At 39.2% G+C, this 21,146-nt stretch overlaps 1 protein-coding gene across 1 annotated transcript in view; it reads left to right on the forward strand.

Moving 5' to 3' along the window:
* Window positions 1–20,821, forward strand: part of LOC118559011 (coxsackievirus and adenovirus receptor homolog) — an 86,221-nt gene extending 65,400 nt beyond the window's left edge. The window contains exons 3-5 of the mRNA XM_036129682.1: window positions 2,857–3,141; window positions 15,470–15,538; window positions 19,602–20,821. Coding sequence (XP_035985575.1) covers window positions 2,857–3,141; window positions 15,470–15,538; window positions 19,602–19,843 — 596 coding nt within the window. The 3' untranslated portion in view covers window positions 19,844–20,821. The remainder of the gene's footprint in view (window positions 1–2,856; window positions 3,142–15,469; window positions 15,539–19,601) is intronic.
* Window positions 20,822–21,146: the final 325 nt, after the last annotated feature.

Below are 21,146 nucleotides of genomic sequence, written 5' to 3' on the forward strand. Positions count from 1 at the left end.
TTTGAAAAGGAGTTCGTTTTAAAGCATAAAGCGTAACTATTCTGCTCCGCCATCCTCCGATGGTGTTATGAGCCTTATTCCCGTATCAATATGGTATATTAATGCCGGTTTTCAAGACAATTTTGATAACTATAGATTTTAACCAGGTTAGCGACGATCGCTGTAGCGACCCCTAGCGGCCGAAGGTAAAATTGCATAAACAAAGGCAAGCGATTCTGAATTAAATGATTTTACAGGACAAAACGGTCCTCAGAATATTATTTCAACAAATAATGTTTTGTTTGATTTGGGCTTTGCATTGTGAATGGATTGAAATACATGGCAGATTTTTTTTAACTCCATTCCATGTTTTTGTTTTGTTAATCAGATCTGCAGTGAACCAGGATTCACTGAAGTATTCTGATTATGATCAACCACTTTTGTTTGTCTTTTTTTTGTTTTGCATGTAAATAGTTCCTTAGCTTAACTTCTTTTTATCTTCATTTTGCTTAGTAGTTTAGTTAAGTTTCACTAGCCTAGTAGAGAGGATTTATTAATCGAAATATTGTGTTAATTCAGGTAAACAGGATTACATAGTGATGTTCTCTGGATGTTCATTTTATTTCTGTTATTAAAATCTTGAACTTGAAAAGAAGATGTCACTCCTTTATTCTATGTGTGTGCAGGTTTTGCTGTTAAAAGGTCGTTAGTGCTCAAATTCATCCCTTTCAACCATTGTCTTGATATCAGCTTAAGAGCTGATCATCACCAGACAATACTTAACAGACAGAGAGTTATTTATGAAACATTAAATAACTTTAAACAGTGTATAATTGCACAACACAGGATATTTGCTGGAACAAAGGCAGGGGTAGATTCACTACCCACAGGTGTCGCGAAGGAGCTGGGAGAGAAACTGAGGAGAGAGAGCCGGTGGCAACAGGGGAACAATAAAACCAGTGTAACTGTAACCGAAAAAAACTATACACAATAATCAAGAACTGTGTAGACCATGACAGAAAGAGACCAAACAAACTTGTTTTCCATGATACATACAAAAGCAGCCGACCTGCTGATGTTTAAACAGGTTCAAGCCTGTGTCACACAAAACGTTCTTGAAAACTATGTAAACACGTTTATCAGTTGAGCTGTGTGCAGGTAGGCGGACCTTGGTTGTGCTTTGATAAATGCAGCGTACAGGTTTCACTTTGTCACTGACAGCTGGGATCGTCCTCTAACAATGGTTGGTGTTTTGTTTTCTGATGACACAGGATAGACAAGTAGATTTATTTTACATTTGGTCAATAATCATAGAGATTAAAACTGTGCTTATTTATTCAAACCTTGCCTTTCAGTAACTTTACACTAAACTTTAATTTAGTGTAAAGTTGAACTCTGAGCTGTTTCTGACGACTAGTCACTTTACTTGTCTAAATGTCTGTAACTTCCTGCTTGACGCTCTGGGCTTCTTTCATTGTCAGAGAAGATTTATTTTTTTGTCTGGATTTCAGGAGAAAATATTTCAGATTCAATAGTTAAATACTTGATGATGAATTAAAAAAAGATGAAGATCAACCTCTTTGCTCATAGGAAATAAACTCTTTTACATTTCTAGAGTTCAGACTTGTTTCTCTAGAAGTCACGTGATTTACAAGAAGCGCAGCACAGACGCATGCGCACTGACCTCATATCTGGGCGTTGACCGTCTTTATTCACTTATTGAAGAATATTTTGTGATGGTATTTACATGAGGTAAATGTTAGATCAGACACCGGTTGAGTGATGCAAATATTGCTTATTCTGTTGACTCTGAAATCGATAATAAATTTGTATACACTACGTCGGTCTGACGCTCCTCCTCTCAGCTATTCCTTTGTCTGCTTCCTTTCGGGAAGCAGTCGAAGCAACTGTTGGGTTCTCCTAACTTAGAGATAGTTAACCCTAACCCGTTGCCTGAAAGAGCTAAAGTTTCCTAATGTAGTCTATTATTATTAAAGTTAAACTATTTACTGCTGTTCCGCAGGGGATGATAAACCCAGCGTTAAACTGGTCGAGGAGCTGAATGAGGAAATGGCTTTTCTATCCGCGTCACTCGTGTTGTTTCTGCTGGGTTTCAGCTCCAAGGTTGTTGCTGAAGGTATGATTAATCGAAGATGATGGCAAAGAATTATGTGTTTTCTTGTGGTATGATGTGATTTAAAGTATTTTCTTTTGTGTAAAAATTCTTAACTGATAATTTTTGCTAATTTATTCCAAAGTTTTACAAACCTGGTCTGTTAAAAACCCCATTATGTAACTTAATTTGTTGTAAATAAGTTTATATTTACTTTAGTTAAGTGTTTTGAAATTTCTATTATGATAAGTAGTGCTATTTAGGTTCTATTCACTGATTAGATCGGTTCTAGGAGAACTGGAAAATCAGGATCTCTGTCCAACCACAGAAACCCTGAATCTCTTCCTGTTGCTGGATGATATTTATCAGTCCTGTCACCACATTTCTACTTGCAGTAGACAAAAGAGAAAAATGTCCCCTTGCTAAAAACAATCAAACAAAAAAAACACAAAAATACATGGTTGATACAAAATGTTCCTTTGGTAAAAACCAACACCTGGTTGGTATGAAACGCCTGTAACTAGAACCATTTTCTCTACAGAAAATCACTGTACAATGACCAGAAGGCAAGTGGTCCAACAAAACAGGACGGGTCAAATAAGCTGTTCTGGTGTTATAACCACAAAATCTGGTTTCAAGCATAAATAATTCAATAAGAATGTTTTAATAATGATTTAATCAACCAGAATTAGAATTATCTGTCTTATAGTGAATGTTCAGAGTTCCTCTCTAACTTCTGCTCTGTGTTGTTTTCTCTCCTGCAGGTCAGAGAATCATCACAGCAGAACCAGGAGACAACGTCATTCTGACATGTAGAGCAGCTGAGAACAAAGATGTTATAGTTGTAGAGTGGATCAGAACTGATCTGGAGTCAGATCAGCATGTTCTTCTGTACAAGGACAATCAGTCTGATCCAGTGAATCAGTCTCCATCCTTTATTAACCGGGTGGATCTGCTGGACGTGAAGAATGGAGACGTGTCTTTGGTTCTGAAGAACGTGACGACTGATGATACAGGAACATATGAGTGTCGAGTCGTTCAGGAAGGAAATAATGAAGGGAAGATTCTGGACATTGACCCCATCTGCATCGTTAACCTGAGAGTTGAAGCAGGTGAACCAGGTGAGTCTGTCTGTGGATCAGAAGCTCCTGCAGCTTCCTGGTTGTTGATGGAAGAGAGAAACAGATCAGATGTTAGATGATGGAGATGGACAGAAAGACTTCAATGAATCCTGGTTTTCATTTCTGACAGAACCATCCTAGAACTGAACAATTTGACAGTTTTCTTCCAGAAAGTCCAACAGAAATGTAGAACGTCATCCAGCTGCTTTGATTTAGTTCAAGAAGCATCAGATGCTGCTTTGCTGCTGCTAAAATCATCTATTACTTGTCAGGTTGATGCTATTGATTATTTTAGTAATAGATTAATGTGGAAAACGTAATCTATTTGACCTTCAGACGAGAATCGCAGTATAAGAGTTGTAGGAAACAGAGCTGGAGATACTGGTGAGACTCTTTAGGAAGCAGCTGCTCTTAGATCTTAGGTTCTCAATGACAGATAACTTTAATCAGAACATCTTGTTTCCCCTGGATCATGATGTTGACGCATCAATATTTAGCATCATCTAAATGCTTAACTATAAACAAATGTTCTTGGTTTTCACTTTAGATTAAATCTGACGTTGATGGCTGATAATTTTATGAAACTGATATCTGTGAGCTGAAACTTTCTATCAGAGATTCTCTGATCAATCAGTCAGAGATGGAAGCAGAGACTTCTGGTTCTTCTCTGGTTTGGAACATGATGAAGGTTTGCTGAAGCCTGGGGATCAGAAAATGGTTCTGGTTGGATTCCAACTAGGGATGCAAATCGATACAATTGCTAAAATGCAAGAATTAAAAGCATTGGCAGTGAATCTCATCGTTGTGTTGCGTGATTAAAGCGTCACTCGCCATGTCACTGAGCTGCTTACCTCCCATGCAGAGCGTTGTCAGTGCTCACTGCCTGCAGAGTGAGTTGATGACGATGTCTGATTAGGCAGAAGACTGCGAAATTAGCTTTGATCCGCCCTGCATATGTGACAGGTATCCCAATGGAATGGACAGGGAGAGATCTTACCCTCTTGTGAGTGTTGACCAGCAGCAGAAGAAGAAGATAAGCCTGGGCGGCTAGGGTTAGGGTTAGGTCTTTGTATAGTGGGCCACCCTGGTGTGATATCAGTCCCCTGATGCCTGTAAAAGTCACACATTCAGGCAGTTCTCTCTTGGCTGAATTCACAAAAGGGTTTTGGATGAGAGAACAGGCCACCTCCATATCAATCTGAAATCTGCCAACTATTTTAAAATCTTTCCATGTGAACCAGCCTTTAGTTTGCTATTTTAACCTAGGCTTTAACATCTAAATGTCTGTGGTTACCTTAAAATAACTTCCCTGACATGATTCACCATTCGTTTGGAATATTTTTCCTCTTTATTTTTACCTTTAATGTTGGCAGATAAGGCCAAAAAACACTCTTTTAATGCTGTGAGCTTCACTATCACTACAACATCTTTGTTTGTCAGGGGTTAGCGCAGCCTGGGATATACAGGCAGTGGAGTGATATTACAGTTGGTGTTACGTTAATTACCAGAGTGAAGCAGACAGTGACAAGCAGCCAGCCAGTTTAGGTAAGTAAAAAATATAGAGATTTTGAGGGGCTTTAATTTTTAAATTCCACATCAGGTATTATTGAAATTTGTTGAGTAGCATCTGGAGGTTTTCTACTGTCATGCTGAAGTTGTAATGTACTGAAGTCGGGCCCAAAGACAACCCGAAACAGGTCAGTGACATTTTGGGAACAGAGTTTATTTAAAGGGAGGAGAAGCGTGGCTCTCAGGACGCGCTGCTCACGCTTACCGGCTGGCAATCTCCTGGAGGCAAAGGGACAGGCTAGCGACCAGCGGAGGCAGATGTGACAATTTGCTAAAAGCTGGATCACTAACCTGACAGAGAGCTGGATCGTTAGGGCGAACTAGCTTTGGAGCTGAGACCCGTCTGCAGGCAGATGAGGCTGATAAGCAGAGCCCGTGTGGGGCTATCCAGGGGCGTTTTTCCAGGGGCGTTTATCCAGGGCAGTCCGGATCCGATAACGGGGAGGCCAAATATCCAGCGGCAGTACAGAAGGGTTCTCCAAGGACGAGCACAGGTTCGGTCCGGGTCTGGTGCACGGGGAGACACATAGACATCATATACGTAGACGCCCCATTGGTCGCTGCCGGCCGCTGGGCTGACGTGCCTACAGGGCGGCCATCTTGGGTCAGACCACAGATCAGACAGCTGCTGTCAAAATGAATAGGAGGCAGCTCAGATCTCATTTTAATCATCTGTTCACAATGATCGTGACCTTTCAGACAGATTACACATATTTATTCAGAACCAAAACTATTTAAACTGAAGTCAAACTAGATGAAAAATGTACATGCACTTACATATTTTGCAGTTACATATTAATCTAATATACACACAAATTATACACACATAAATCTCTCTTTCTTTCTTCCTATATATATATATATATATATATATATATATATATATATATATATATATATATATATATATATATATATACACACAGACACAGATCTACAGACAACAGCACTGATCTACATAGGAGCAAAACTATATACAGACAAGTGAGAGCAAAGGTGCTCATAACAACATATAAAAATGATATAATACAAACCGCAATCTGGGGAAAAAAAGAACCAACAAAAAACCTAATAATGCATCTTAGAATCCAGAATTATAAGTAGATAAATACCTTGCCATGGTGTATTCACAGGACCAAAACACCAAAACAGGTGAGAAATTACAAAATCATAGCAAAACCAAAAATACTGTATAATATATTAGATAGACATAAATCATGTCTATCTAGTAATTTAGGACCATTTTGTTTGTTTTTGGTGTTTAATGTACCTTTCTCTACTTCCATCCCTGCTACCCATTAGCACATATTGTGTTTATGCCGGATAAACTGTAACTGTAAAGCATGAGGATTATCTATCATAAAATCTTACTTATGGAAGGTAATTCCCCAGGATCTGGTTCCTAGAGTCCTTTTATTTGCGCACCCATAAGCGGAGTAAAACTCGGGCTTCCTGGGACGTAGCTCTGGAAGTTTGCTTACTTTCAATAAAAAATCTAAATTATTTATTAAGTTAGACAATCATTTAATTCAATCAATTGGTCCCATGTAGCCCCTAAAGGGGTGACGTTTCAGTCAGTTGATTTATCTGGAAATCGGGTGAGAATTCACCGCATTCAGAGTGTCTTAAAACATAAAGTACATTTTCCTGAATTGACGTGTATTCTCTCTGAGCGCAGCTAGGTCTGACCTAAGATGGCCGCTCTGTCGGCACGCCTCTCACCCGAGGACGCGGCGTCTACGTATGTCTGTGGGGAGACCACAGACATGAATACGTAGACGCCGCGTCCTCGGGTGAGAGGCGTGCCGACAGAGCGGCCATCTTAGGTCAGACCTAGCTGCGCTCAGAGAGAATACACGTCAATTCAGGAAAATGTACTTTATGTTTTAAGACACTCTGAATGCGGTGAATTCTCACCCGATTTCCAGATAAATCAACTGACTACGTATGTCTGTGGGGAGACCACAGACATGAATACGTAGACGCCGCGTCCTCGGTTGAGAGGCGTGCTGACAGAGCGGCCATCTTAAGTCAGACCAAGCTGCAGTCAGACATAATACAAGTCAATTCAGGAAAATGTACTTTATGTTTTCAGACACTCTGAATCCGGTGAATTCTCACCCGATTTCCAGATAAATCAACTGACTGAAAACGTCACCCCTTTAGGGGCTACATGGGACCAATTGATTGAATTAAATGATTGTCTAACTTAATAAATAATTTCAATTTTGTATTGAAAGTAAGCAAACTTCCAGAGCTACGTCCCAGGAAGCCCGACTTTTACTCCGCTTATGGGTGCGCAAATAAAAGGACACTAGGAAACAGATCCTGGGGAATTACCTTCCATAAGTAAGATTGTCTGATCATCCTCATTCTTTACAGTTACAGTTTTTCCGGCATAAACACAAAATGTGCTAATGGGTAGCAGGGATGGAAGTAGAGAAAAGTATATTAAACACCAAAAACAAACAAAATGATCCTAAATTACTGGATAGACATGATTTGTGGGGGGGGGGGGTATTATACAGTTTTTGCTATGATTTTGTAATGTATTTGATTCAAAGATGCGTTATTAGGTTTTTTGTTGATTTTTTTACCCCAGATTTTTTTTATATAATAATATATTATTTAATTTTTTTAATAATAATTGCGGTTTGTATTATATAATTTTTAAATGCTGTTATGGGCACCTCTGCTCTCACTTGTCTGTATATAGTTTTGCTCCTGTAGATCAGTGCTGTTGTCTGTAGATCGGTGTCTGTGTATATAGCCTATATATACAGTATATATATATATATTTATATATAGTGTATATTAGATTAATATGTAACTGCAAAATATGTAAGTGCGTGTACATTTTTCATCCAGTTTGACTTCAATTTAAATAGTTTTGGTTCTGAATTAATATGTGCAATCTGTCTGAACGGTCCCGAGCATTGTGAACATATGATTAAAATGAGATCTGAGCTGTCTCCTATTCATTTTGACAGCAGCTGTCTGATCTGTGGTCTGACCCAAGATGGCCGCCCTGTAGGCACGTCGGCCTAGCGGCTGGCAGCGTACAATGGGGCGTCTACGTATATGATGTCTATGGGGGAGACAGTCCAGGGGTTCGTTCTTCGTACGTCGCTAACTCAGTTAGCAGGATTTCATTGTTGATGATTTGGCATGATCTTGGATCGTTTGGTTCTTCGAAACTCATCCTGGACTTGTTGTCATAGCAACATGTGCGCAACCTTAAACCTGCTCGAGAGCAGGCTTATTTCATGTAAACAGGATTAGATCGCAGCTTTATAAGCGGAGGAGATAGAGAAGTCTGTCCAGCCAGTGCACTTAGACCACCTAGTGGCAGAGGACGGGACAGAATTGTGGAACACCATTTTTTAATGTTTAATAAAAGACGAAACAAATAATGCTTAGTTCCTGTCGTTTTATTTAAAAAATCATTATAAAGAAAAGGCAGCAAGTCATCTTTTGCCTGCAATAAGAGATAGTTATGTAAAGTCAGTAGTACTACTGTCAAAAGGTGTATTAGAACTTACTCTGAACTTCCTTTTGAAGCAACTCGATCTCTATTTTTCTCTTTTTCAAGCTGTGGAGTTCAATTTCTCCTCCTAATTTGTGTTTTTTTTCGGGTCAAAATATTTTTTTGTTTTGTTGAAGAAGGCGTTTATATAGGGAAAGGATGTCACCCTGTGTCATTTTGTGAAACAAAAAGAAAGGGTGAAACATGCCTCATGCAAAAAAAGTAAAAAGAACCTGTTTTTTTTTTCAGACTTTTTCTTGGTGGCTGTTATAAACAGACAAACATAATTTAACAGTGGCTTTTAAAAAGAGGAAGAAGTGGCCCCATGTTCTAGTGGCTCCGGTGGAGGCTCTAACATAAAAGAACAAAGTAAATATGAGATTATTAAAATGCAAAAATACATACTGTAGAAAGTGATAGAAACATCTAACATGGACAGCACCTATGCATTAATTTGTCTGCTACTTTTTGCCAGCCCTCTCTCCTGGCTTTAGCAGACCTTGAGGTATTTGTTTTAATTAATGACTCAAATTCAGCATAACCTTCTTTTAAAAGCTTGTGTTCTGCTGGGAGAAAAACTGTGGGCGTTCTGAACAGCCAATAGCAGCGCTGCTGATCATTGTTTCTACTATCGATACATTTCCCCTTTTAAACAAACGCATGAACGCGCAGTTATCTCAGATAACTCAATCCAGCTATACTAATCATAAACAACAGGTGTGTTGGAAGAACCCAATTAGCTGGATCATGATTAGCCAGATGAAATCATCTTGGATGTCTCATTTGATCTCGGATGTTTTAAGCAACGTACGAAGAACGGACCCCTGGTCAAGGTCGGGCAACAGGTAGGCAGACAGGCTTGATTCAATAACAGGCTGGAAGGTTCTCATTGTACGGCTCGAGACGTTCTGGCACTGGAAACAGATCTGGACGGGGTTTATAAAGAAGTGAAACCAGGTGGAGCCATTGAGTGTTGATTGCAGGCAGGGTGGAGTATGAACAGGTGTGCTGAGTAGAGAATTGGATCAGCTCCAGTGCCAGGATCGTCACAGAAGTGACATTATCCACTGAAAACATAAGGTTTAATAGCTACATTGAAAGCAACTTAGGTCAAATTGATTTAATGTTGAGATTTTTGAGGGCTTTTACTTTGAAATTCTACATCATGTAGATGCACGTTGATGAGTAACATCTCAAGATCTCCATCTGTCATCTGTAAGTGAAAGTAGTCACTTGGGGAAAAACTTGTTTTACTATGCCTGTGCAAATTCTCAGTTATCCGGATCATCGCAGCAGAAAGCCCTTTGAAGCCTGTTTGCTATTGTTTTAGTAGTTATTGAGGTTAGTGACTCTGACCAAAATATATATTTCCATATTCACCAGCAGACCTCAATAATAAAAATATTACGTAAAGCAGTAAAAATTATATCAACTAACTGAAGTCAATGTGTGTAAAAGTAAATTCAAAAAGGACAATACACGTCAAACACATTGCTTTGATTTTGAAAAATAGTCTCAGGCTTTACTACCATAATCAATCAATCAATCAATCAATCAATCAATCAATCAAATTTTATTTGTCAATTACAATTTGCATTGCAATCGAAAAGTCAGTTCCAGTACAACCGTCCATCACATACACTTAACAAACAAACATTTGGGGGGAACGATTGACTGAGGCCTTGCGTTGCCAAGGAACGCAGCCAGCCAGCCGCTGCTAAAAAGCGCAGCTGTCAAGGCCACATTCCTCCAAACTGCCCAGACCCCGCCTAAACGGAGTTTACAGGCGCTGCCTTGAAACTCTCGAAGAAAGAGCAACAACATGGGGAAAGAGGGGAGAGAGAAAAAAAAGAGACAGATGTTTGCCTATTTATGCTCTCACCTATAAAGAGACAAACAACCGACACAAAAAAACCCTCATAGCACAAAAGCACAAATAAACACAAGACAACATGTATGCAGAAGGTAAACATTTGAGACCTGTCGCGTGTGTGTAATTCATCAGTTTTTATGAGTATCAGTTATGCGTGTGTGTAATTCATCAGTTTTATGAGTATCAGTTATGCGTGTGTGTTTGGGTGAAAGTGTTTTTCTCCGTGAACACTCTCCAGAGGCCATTGTCCTTGATGTTATCAGCCGGCCCACAGTTCAGAGAAGCATCCTCAGGTGTCAGCGGGGGAGGGGGGTAGCCGGGGGCTTTTCTGAGCACTCTCCGTCATAACAATCCAGGAGTAGAGATAGGGAGGGAATCCAAATATGTTATTTGTTATGAGACAAGCTGCACTGCCTTTCCTGTCAGCTTTTAAGTCTTTTGCTGGCTCCACATAAATCCAATTTTCCAAATTATTGGGCTTTTTCGCGCTTCACTCCCAGATTTTATCCCATCTCCCCTTGAGTTCAACCCCAAAGTCAGTCTGCGTTCTAACACAGGCAGCTTTTCGGCTTCGCTCCATTCACCTGCCAGGTTTGTCCGTTCAGAGCCAGAGTGAGCACGTCATGCAGCCGGCAGCCTGATCAAGGCCAAATGGCTCCGACATCCGCTGTATTTGCCGATACTTCAAAAATCCACAAAAACCAATAAGTAGAGATCCCAGTATCCTTAATCCAATGTGAAAATTTCAAACGTCCAGGAATGACAAGGTCGAAAGACACACCGTTTTCCTCCAGGAATTTAGGGTGTATCTCACAAAATAAGTCAAATCAGGACCGGACGGGTCCCCCTTACGTTGCCTACCCGTCGAAAAAAATTTATCAATAGTATTGAGTATATAACAGCCACATGCATTATAATGCATGTGGCTCTCAGGACCTACAAAACATGAAATGAGGGTGGGCCTGACTGTCGTTTCTGATGGTCGGCTAGCTTGACGGCAGTGAGGTGTGTTGGTGCCAACTGTTCTGAGCGCATAGAATGGACCCACCCCAGGGGTCCGTTCTTCGTACGTCGCTAACTCAGTTGCAGGATTTCATTGTTGACGATTTGGCATGATCTTGGATCGTTTGGTTCTTCGAAAGACATCCTGTACTTGTTGTCATAGCAACATCTGCGCCAGCTTAAGCCTGCTCCAGAGCAGGCTTATTTCATGTAAACAAGATTAGATCACAGCTGTATAAGCGGAGGAGATAGGGAAGTCTGCCGTAGCCATGTCCATTTTTACGACTGCAACCTGTTGCGGAAGGTGCAAGAATTAATTTGCAGAGTTTTTTCGAATTAATCGCGTATTGCGCAATAGACAGGATCCTTTAGTGCAGCGCGACAGTTTAATTGTAGAGAGATTTTTCTTGGTGGCTGTTATAAACAGACAAACACATCATTTAACAGTGGCTTTTAAAGAGGAAAAAGTGGTGTTAGAGCCATAAATAGAAAATATTTAAGTTATTTGTATGATAGTTTACTTTTTATTTTTATCATATTCAGTAAGAAGAGTTGTTCGGGCCATTTTATTGTGAAGTTTAGTTTTACTTTGAAAGGCTTGCTTCCTGTCGAGCCGTATATTGTATTAGAAAAAACTATGGATGGATTATCTAGACACGGAGCAATACAGTTTTACCGTGTAAACTGTGTATGACTTGGAAAAGGAAGATTTTCATTTTTTATGGATAAAGATTTTTTTTTGTTAAAAATCCCAGTTTGCATGTGTCCTTTACTTCCAGTGTCTAAGGAATGACACTGAAATTTGGATCTCTTGACATAACAAGTGCCTTTTTAAAATACAGTGTAATAATTAAAGGCTACCATTTTGTAGACTATTCTTGTATTTCACTTCTACTTGTCCCCATGTTCTAGTGGGTCCCATGGAGGCTGTGATATAAAACAACAAAGTAAATATGAAATTATTAAAATGCAAAAATTCATACTGTAGAATGTGATAGAAACATCTACCATGGACAGTATTTACGCATTAATTTTCTGCTGCTTTTTGCCGGCCCTCTCTCCTGGCTTTAGCAGATTTTGAGGTGTTTTAATTAATGACTCAAATTCGGCATAACCTTCCATTAAAAGCTCGTGTTCTGCTGGGAGAAAAACTGTGGGCGTTCTTTGGCCATGCTGAACAGCCAATAGCAGCGTTGCTGATCATTGTTTCTACTATCGATACATTTCCCCTTTTAAACAAACGCATGAACGCGCAGTTATCTCAGATAACTCAATCCAGTGATACTAATCGTAAACAACAGGTGTGTTCGAAGAACCCAATTAGCCGGATCATGATTAGCCGGATGAAATCATCTTGGATGTGTCATTTGATCTCGGATGTTTTAAGCAACGTACGAAGAACGGACCCCTGGTTCTGAGATGGTTAAGGCTTTCCATAGACTCTGTAACTCCTGCTGTTGTTGTTGAGAAAGCGGGTGGAAATGATGATCATCCCAAAATGTTCTGTTATGCGGCTCCATCCTCCACATGCATACGCTGTAAGTTTATGAGTTATTCAGAACAAGTGTTTAGATGGACGCTGATCAGATCATGGATCATGAAGCAGCTCTCTCAATAGTAATACAATTTCATTCTGATGGTAATAATTTGTTGATTAAGGTTTCATTTTTAATTTGCTGACAAAGTCTGAGTGAAGGTACTATATGGGTGAGAGGAGCAGATCTCTAAACTAACTTTTCAGGAGTCAAGAGTCTTTATTGTTGTTATGTAACCATAATGAAGTTTTAGTGAGACACTCAGAATGAAAAGAGGCAGAGCCAAATTAAAAACACTTGCATAAAAACAAGACATAAGCATCCCTAAAGAACACTCTTAATAATCTAAAATTCTCAGAAGAAACAAAAAGTATTAAATATCTAACAGCCTTTTTGACTCTTCAAGAAAAATTAGGAAAAAAATCTAGAATAACCTTGCTTTGAAGTAAAATGTTTACAAGGCCAAATGTAACATGTTGTCATGATTTGGATTTTTGTTTGTTTTTGCCTTTGGACTTACCAGAGGTCCGTTCTTCGTGCGTCGCTAACTCAGTTAGCTGGATTTGATTGTTGATGATTTGGCATGATCTTGGATCGTTTGGTTCTTCGAAACTCATCCTGTACTTGTTGTCATAGCAACATGTGCGCAACCTTAAACCTGCTCGAGAGCAGGCTTATTTCATGTAAACAGGATTAGATCGCAGCTTTATAAGCGGAGGAGATAGAGAAGTCTGTCCAGCCAGTGCACTTGGACCACCTAGTGGCAGAGGACGGGACAGAATTGTGGAACACCATTTTTTAATGTTTAATAAAAGACGAAACAAATAATGCTTAGTTCCTGTCGTTTTATTTAAAAAATCATTATAAAGAAAAGGCAGCAAGTCATCTTTTGCCTGCAATAAGAGATAGTTATGTAAAGTCAACAATACTACTGTCAAATGGTGTATTAGAACTTACTCTGAAGGTCCTTTTGAAGCAACTCGATCTCTAGTGCAATTTCTCCAGTTGTGGAGTTCAATTTCTCCTCTTAGTTTGTGTTTTTTCAGGTCAAAATACTAAATTTTTTGTTGAAGATGCCGTTTATATAGGGAACGGATGTCACCCTGTGTCATTTTGTGAAAGAAAAAGAAAGGGTGAAACATTCCTCATGCAACAAAAGTAAAAAGAACCTGTTTATTTTCAGCCTTTTTCTTGGTGGCTATTATAAACAGACAATCACATCATTTAACAGTGGCTTTTAAAAAGAGGAAAAAGTGGCTTTTTAAAAATATAGTATAACAAATAAAGGCTACCATTTTGTAGAATATTCTTGTACTTCACTTTTTTCCCCATGTTCTAGTGGGTCCGGTGGAGTTTCTGACATAAATGAACAAAGTAAATATGAAATTATTTAAATGTAAAAATACCTACTGTAGAAAGTGATAGAAAACATGGACAGCACTTATGCATTTAATTTGTCTGCTACTTATTGCCAGCCCTCTCTCCTGGCTTTAGCAGACTTTGAGGTGTTCCCTGTCGTTTTAATTAATGACTCAAATTCATCATAACCTTCCATTAAAAGCTCGTGTTCTGCTTGGGAGAAAAACTGTGGGCGTTCTTTGGCCATGCTGAACAGCCAATAGCAGCGTTGCTGATCAATGTTTCTACTATCGATACATTTCCCCTTTTAAACAAACGCATGAACGCGCAGTTATCTCAGATAACTCAATCCAGTGATACTAATCATAAACAACAGGTGTGTTGGAAGAACCCAATTAGCCGGATCATGATTAGCCGGATGAAATCATCTTGGATGTGTCATTTGATCTCGGATGTTTTAAGCAACGTACGAAGAACGGACCCCTGGACTTTTCTCATTTAACCTGTCAACTCTCAGCCACCAGTCATCATCCAATTCTAGATGACCTCCACCTGTTGCCACTAATAATATTCAGCTCTATTCACCTGCTTACTTATACCTGCCTCTGCCTACTCATCTATCAGAGCATCTCCCCACTTCTCTATTCACACCTCTATTCTCGTGTCAGATCCCTCTAGTCTAGGCTCACTAGAACTAGAGTGAGGTTCAACCAAACTGCATTTGACACCAGTTTTACAGCTTGAAGTGTGTGTTTAATCGCTGTTCATATAGACAACATTGACAATTAAATGATGAACTGCTTTAAAACAAAATTATTTATTACCTAATATTATTGTAACAGAAAACCTAATTAGCAACTTTGTGCTCTTATAACACAGTTTTTTTTGTCTGATTCATCGCTTAATCGTAAAAATAATCTACCAATTAATCGATTATTAAAACAATCGCTAGTACCAGCCCTACTTTCAACTATTAATAATTCAGAAAGAACGTTATTTATACAAATAGTTTTTCTGTTTATAAAACATGATTAAACATCAAATGATTCTTATTGTAAATGTCCAGAGTTCCTCTCTAACTTCTGCTCTGTGTTGTTTTCTCTCCTGCAGGTCAGAGAATCATCACAGCAGAACCAGGAGACAACGTCATTCTGACATGTAGAGCAGCTGAGAACAAACCTGATATAGTTGTAGAATGGAGCAGAACTGATCTGGAGTCAGATCAGCATGTTCTTCTGCACAATGATCAGTCTGATCCAGAGGGTCAGTCTCCATCCTTTATTAACCGGGTGGATCTGCTGGACGTGAAGAATGGAGACGTGTCTTTGGTTCTGAAGAACGTGACGACTAATGATACAGGAACATATGAGTGTCGAGTCAAATATTCAAGAAATAATCGCAGGAAGAGATCTCATTTGGGTGGTGACCCCATCAGGTCAATTAACCTGAGAGTTGAAGCAGGTGAGTCTGTCTGTGGATCAGAAGCTCCTGCAGCTTCCTGGTTGTTGATGGAAGAGAGAAACAGATCAGATGTTAGATGATGGAGATGGACAGAAAGACTTCAATGAATCCTGGTTTTCATTTCTGACAGAACCATCCTAGAACTGAACAATTTGACAGTTTTCTTCCAGAAAGTCCAACAGAAATGTAGAACGTCATCCAGCTGCTTTGATTTAGTTCAAGAAGCATCAGATGCTGTTTTGCTGCTGCTAAAATCATTAGTCAGGGTCATGCTATTGATTATTTTAGTAATAGATTAATGTGGAAAGCGTAATCTACTTGAACTCCAGAGGAGAATCGTAGTATAAGAGCTGTAGGAAACAGAGCTGGAGATACTGGTGAGACTGTTTAGGACGCAGCTGGTCTGAGATCCTAGGTTCTCGATGACGGAACATCTTGATTTAGTTCAAGAAGCATCAGATGCTGCTTTGCTGCTGCTGCTAAAATCATCTATTATTACAGTTCTACTGATGTGCTCTAAGACATTTATGTATTATTGACATAGAAACAAATGTGGAGAATCAGAAGATAAATGAGGGCTGGCAGTGACTCTGTTTAAAATCAGTCTCCATGTATTAACAGTATTTCCTCACAACCCTGTCCTATCTGATCATTTTTTAATAACATTTGAGTTTAATCTAACTGAGTTCTCCACCCCCAAAAGAGGGTTCCATTATAGTAGATCTTTATCGGACAATGCTGCATCAAACTTTAAAGAGTCTGTCCCCCTTTTAATATCCTCCGTATTGCAGAAATGCCCTGTAGATGGCAGCAATGTTGTTTCTTCCCATTCACAAATCGATACCTTTGCTTACAATGTGACTTCCTCATTGCGTTCTGCATTAGACAATGTAGCTCCCTTGAAAAAGAAGGTGATTATTCACAGGTAGCTGGCTCCTTGGTTTAATTCAGAGCTGCGTTCCTTGAAACACAATGTTAGGAAATTGGAGAGAAAATGGCGCTCTACACACCAAGAGGAATCCTACCTAATCTGGAAGAACAGTCTATTGTTGTATAACAAGACCCTTCGCAGAGTTAGAGCAGCATATCTTTCATCATTAATTGAGGAGAATAAGAATAATCCTAGATTTCTCTTCAATACAGTTGCCAAACTTACCCAGAGCCACAGCTCTGTTGATCCATCCATTCCCTTAGCTCTTAGTAGTAATGATTTTATGGGATTCTTCATAAATAAAATTGATGCCATTAAAAATAAAATAATTGGCATCCTCCCAAACATGATTACCTCGTCCTCAGTAAGTGAGGCAGCATTGGAGGAATCCTTAGAACCTGCGCAGTGTCTGAACTGTTTAGAAGCAGTAGAGCTTTCTGAGCTATCTAAAATTTTAGCTTCATCTAAACCTTCTACCTGTATGTTAGACCCAATCCCAACCAAGTTGTTTAAGGAGGTATTCCCTCTGATCAGTGGTCCTATTTTAGACATGATTAATCTATCCTTAGTAAATGGATATGTACCACAGGCTTTTAAAGTAGCTGTTATTAAACCTTTACTTAAGAAACCATCTCTTGATCAAGATGAGCTAGTAAACTACAGACCTATATATAATCTTCTTTTCTTATCTAAAATTCTCGAGAAAGTAGTTGCTAATCAACTTTGTGAACATTTACAAAGTAATGACCTACTTGAGGAGTTTCAGTCAGGCTTCAGAGCTCATCATAGTAATGAAACAGCTCTGGTGAAGGTCACTAATGATATTCTCATGGCCTCAGATAATGGACTTGTGTCTATACTTGTCCTGTTATATCTCAGTGCTGCTTTTGATACAGTTGATCACAATATTCTCCTACAAAGACTTGAGCATACTGTAGGGATTAAGGGAAAAGCATTAGGCTGGTTTAAATCTTATCTGTCGGACAGATTCCAGTTTGTTCATGTTAATAATAAATCTTCCTCAAACTCTAGGGTCACCTGTGGAGTGCCACAGGGTTCAGTCCTTAGACCAATTCTCTTTACTATATATATGCTTCAAATTGGCAAAATTATCAGACAGCATGGGATTAATTTCCACTGTTATGCTGATAATACTCAGCTATATTTATCCATAAATCCTGATGAATCCAATCAGTTACTTCAACTGCAGTCATGTCTTGATGACATCAAAAGCTGGATGACTTTAAATTTCCTGCACTTAATTTCTGACAAGACAGAAGTTATAATCCTTGGACCAGAGTCCTCAAAAAATAAACGTCTTAATCATTCACTGAATCTGGATGGCATTAACTTGGCCTCTGGTAGTAAAGTAAAAAATCTTGGTGTTGTTTTCGACCAAGACATGTCATTTAAATCCCATATTAAACAGATTTCCAGAGTTTCCTTTTTTCACCTCAGGAATATCGCCAAAATTAGAAACATTCTGTCCAGGGGTGATGCTGAAAAACTAGTCCATGCATTTGTTACTTCAAGGCTGGACTATTGTAATTCTTTACTATCAGGAAGTCCACAAAATGCAGTTCAAAGTCTTCAGCTGATCCAAAATGCTGCAGCAAGAGTTCTGATGAAAATCAACAAAAGGGATCATATTTCTCCAATTTTAGCTTCCCTTCATTGGCTTCCTGTTAAATCAAGAATAGAATTTAAAATTCTTCTTCTAACGTATAAAGCCCTTAATAATCAAGCTCCATTATATATCAGAGCTCTGATTACCCCGTATGTTCCTAACAGAGCACTTCGCTCTCAGACTGCAGGTCTGCTGGTGGTTCCTAGAGTCTCTAAAAGTAGAATGGGAGGCAGATCCTTTAGCTATCAGGCTCCTCTCCTGTGGAACCAACTCCCAGTTTTGGTCCGTGAGGCAGACACCCTGTCTACTTTTAAGACTAATCTTAAAACTTTACTTTTTGACAAAGCTTATAGTTAGAGTGGCTCATGTTACCCTGAGCTACCTCTATACCTCTTTTTTCTTCATAGTAGGTACACCTGGTCTGGTGTTCTGTTAACTGTGACATCATCCAGAGAAGACGGCTCACCCGCTATTACCATCTAATGTAGAACAGATTACTAGATCAATGTGTGCTTCTTTGCTTTTTTGTCTCTCTTGTTGTGTCTCTGCTCTGTCTTCTGTAACCCCAGTCGGTCGAGGCAGATGACCGTTCATACTGAGCCCGGTTCTGCCGGAGGTTTTTCCTTCCCGCTAACGGGTGTTTTTTCTTTCCACTGTCGCTTCATGCTTGCTCAGTATGAGGGATTGTACCAAAGCCATGTACAATGCAGACGACTCTCCCTGTGGCTCTACGCTTCCCCAGGAGTGAATGCTGCTTGTCGGGACTTTGAAGCAATCAACTGGTTCCCTTATATAGGACATTTTTGACCAATCTGTATAATCTGACCCAATCTGTATAATATGATTGAACTTAATTTGTAAAGTGCCTTGAGATGACATGTTTCATGAATTGGCGCTATATAAATAAAATTGAATTGAAAATAAAATTGAATTGAAAATAAAATTGAATGTCATTCCAGTCATTTTCCAATCAGCTGATTTCAGGTAAAGATGCTGAAATCAATGCAGAATAAAGTCTATTTCAGTCCCCAGTAGTCAGACATCAGATATGTAGAGCAGCATCATGTGATCTGCTCCTGGCCAGCACCAAGATGGACTCCTGGCTTTCAGAGAACAGCTTGTGGATCAGAGGATTGTTGCTGTTCTGGAGCAGAACAGCAACAATCCTCCAGAACTTTCCTCAGGATCCTGTTAAAGGTGGAGAAAGATTTCTACCATCAAGCTGTTTAGTCACTTTAAGCAACATGACAAGCTGCAGAGCTGCACTACAAGGTCACCTTCAAGAACTGCTGCTATGGTCTGCTGCTGTCTACAACATTTAATCTAGTGGACCTTCAGAGGAGGGAGCGTAATAGAAAGGTGGAGGAAACAGAGCTGGAGATGCTGATGAGACTCTGGAGGAAGCAGCTGCTCTGAGATCAGAGATCAGTAGATGATGTGGGACAGCAGCTTCTCTATCGTCTCCTAGCTGAAACATCAGACTAACTCCTGATTCTCTTCTGCAGGAAACAAGGAGGGACAAAGGAAGGCTGGAGAGAGCAAGACTGGACTGATAGCTGGTCCCTTGGTTTGTGCTGGGTTGGTGGTTCTTGCTGCTGCTGTTGCTGCTGTAGTTGTCTTCATCCGTAGAAGGCAGAGAAATTCTTCATCAAGATCAGAACCACCTCCGGCACCAGAAGCTGTACCCCTGCAAGTTAACCCTAACCCTCCCCCTAACCCTCCCCATAATCATCCCTACCAACCATAGAGATGCTTTGGTTTCACTTGTTGGTTTTCTGCTCTATAAACATCCCCGATGTTTGCATCAGGGACAGAAACTGTCTCCTGCCGCAGGACTAGAACTTGTTCCTATGAATCCTGAAAACCGTCCTCCAGCTGAAGAGTGAACATCAAGGCATCATTTCCACCTGGAAGAAACCTGCAGCTCTGTGACAGAATATAAAGAGACGATAAAGACTCACCTGCTTCTCTTCTGCAGGGATAAAGGACGGATTGATACTTGGTCTCTCAGTTTTCTTCTTCTTGTTTATGTGCATCAAAGGATGCAGATAAATTCTTCACTAAGACCTGACCCACCTAATTCATTACATATTACAAAGGGACTGATATCAGACCTTTTAGACTTGGTGCAAAGGCAGAAATGCTTTAAGCTTCTCAGAAAGTGTGTTTGATCTGTGCAGTCAACTGACTATATTATATCTGTTATGTCTGTGCACATCTTGAGTTCAGGATGTGTACATATATGCAAAAATGTCACCATGACAATAAATATTCAGAAATATTCTGACATATTTCTGAATATATTCTTCACAAACACCTGACCCACCTACAGGGACCGAAACTGAACACAAGCAAATTACAGCAGTACCGTAACAGTTTAATCATCCCTTCACGACTTTCAGATGCTTTCAGCAGAACGGTTGGATAAATAACAGTTTTTGTAGGAATGGAAAACATGTGTTTGTCAGTATTTATTTTATTAGTTTTTGTGTAGTTTATTCACTCTTTTTCATTCCCTGCTGCAGAAACAGAATCTCTCTAATGACACAAATGAAAAGCATTTAAAAAGTTTGGACAGATCACTACAACATTTTGCTCTGTGGGATTAAAATGTGAGATTTTATGCTTTTTCAAAGCTATTTTGTTCAACTTTGATATTTCTGTTTATTTTTATAAATCAAAAAATGAATCTAATGTGTGTTTAATAAGGATTTGAAGTATTTTATTTTGTGGTTCATTTTCTTTTCATTTAGCTGTTTTCTAAACAGTGTGCACTCTTTATTCATCATTAAGTGTTGATTTCCTTCAAATAATCAATTCAGCTTTGATTACTTTTGAGCTGTTTCATTATCCAAGTCTATTGAGAAAAACAAAAATAAGTATTGTGTAAACGTCAGGAAAAAAAAAACATTGAAAGATTTTTTACAACATAAAATTAAATTCAAAGCAATTTTATTACAGATGAGTAATAAAATAACAGCAAATTCCGTACATTTAATTCTTGAAAACATTCCAAACTGATCTTTACTTTAATTCATTACAGCCTTTTC

This window comes from Fundulus heteroclitus, unplaced genomic scaffold, assembly GCF_011125445.2.
Source record: "Fundulus heteroclitus isolate FHET01 unplaced genomic scaffold, MU-UCD_Fhet_4.1 scaffold_200, whole genome shotgun sequence".
NCBI lineage: Eukaryota > Metazoa > Chordata > Actinopteri > Cyprinodontiformes > Fundulidae > Fundulus > Fundulus heteroclitus.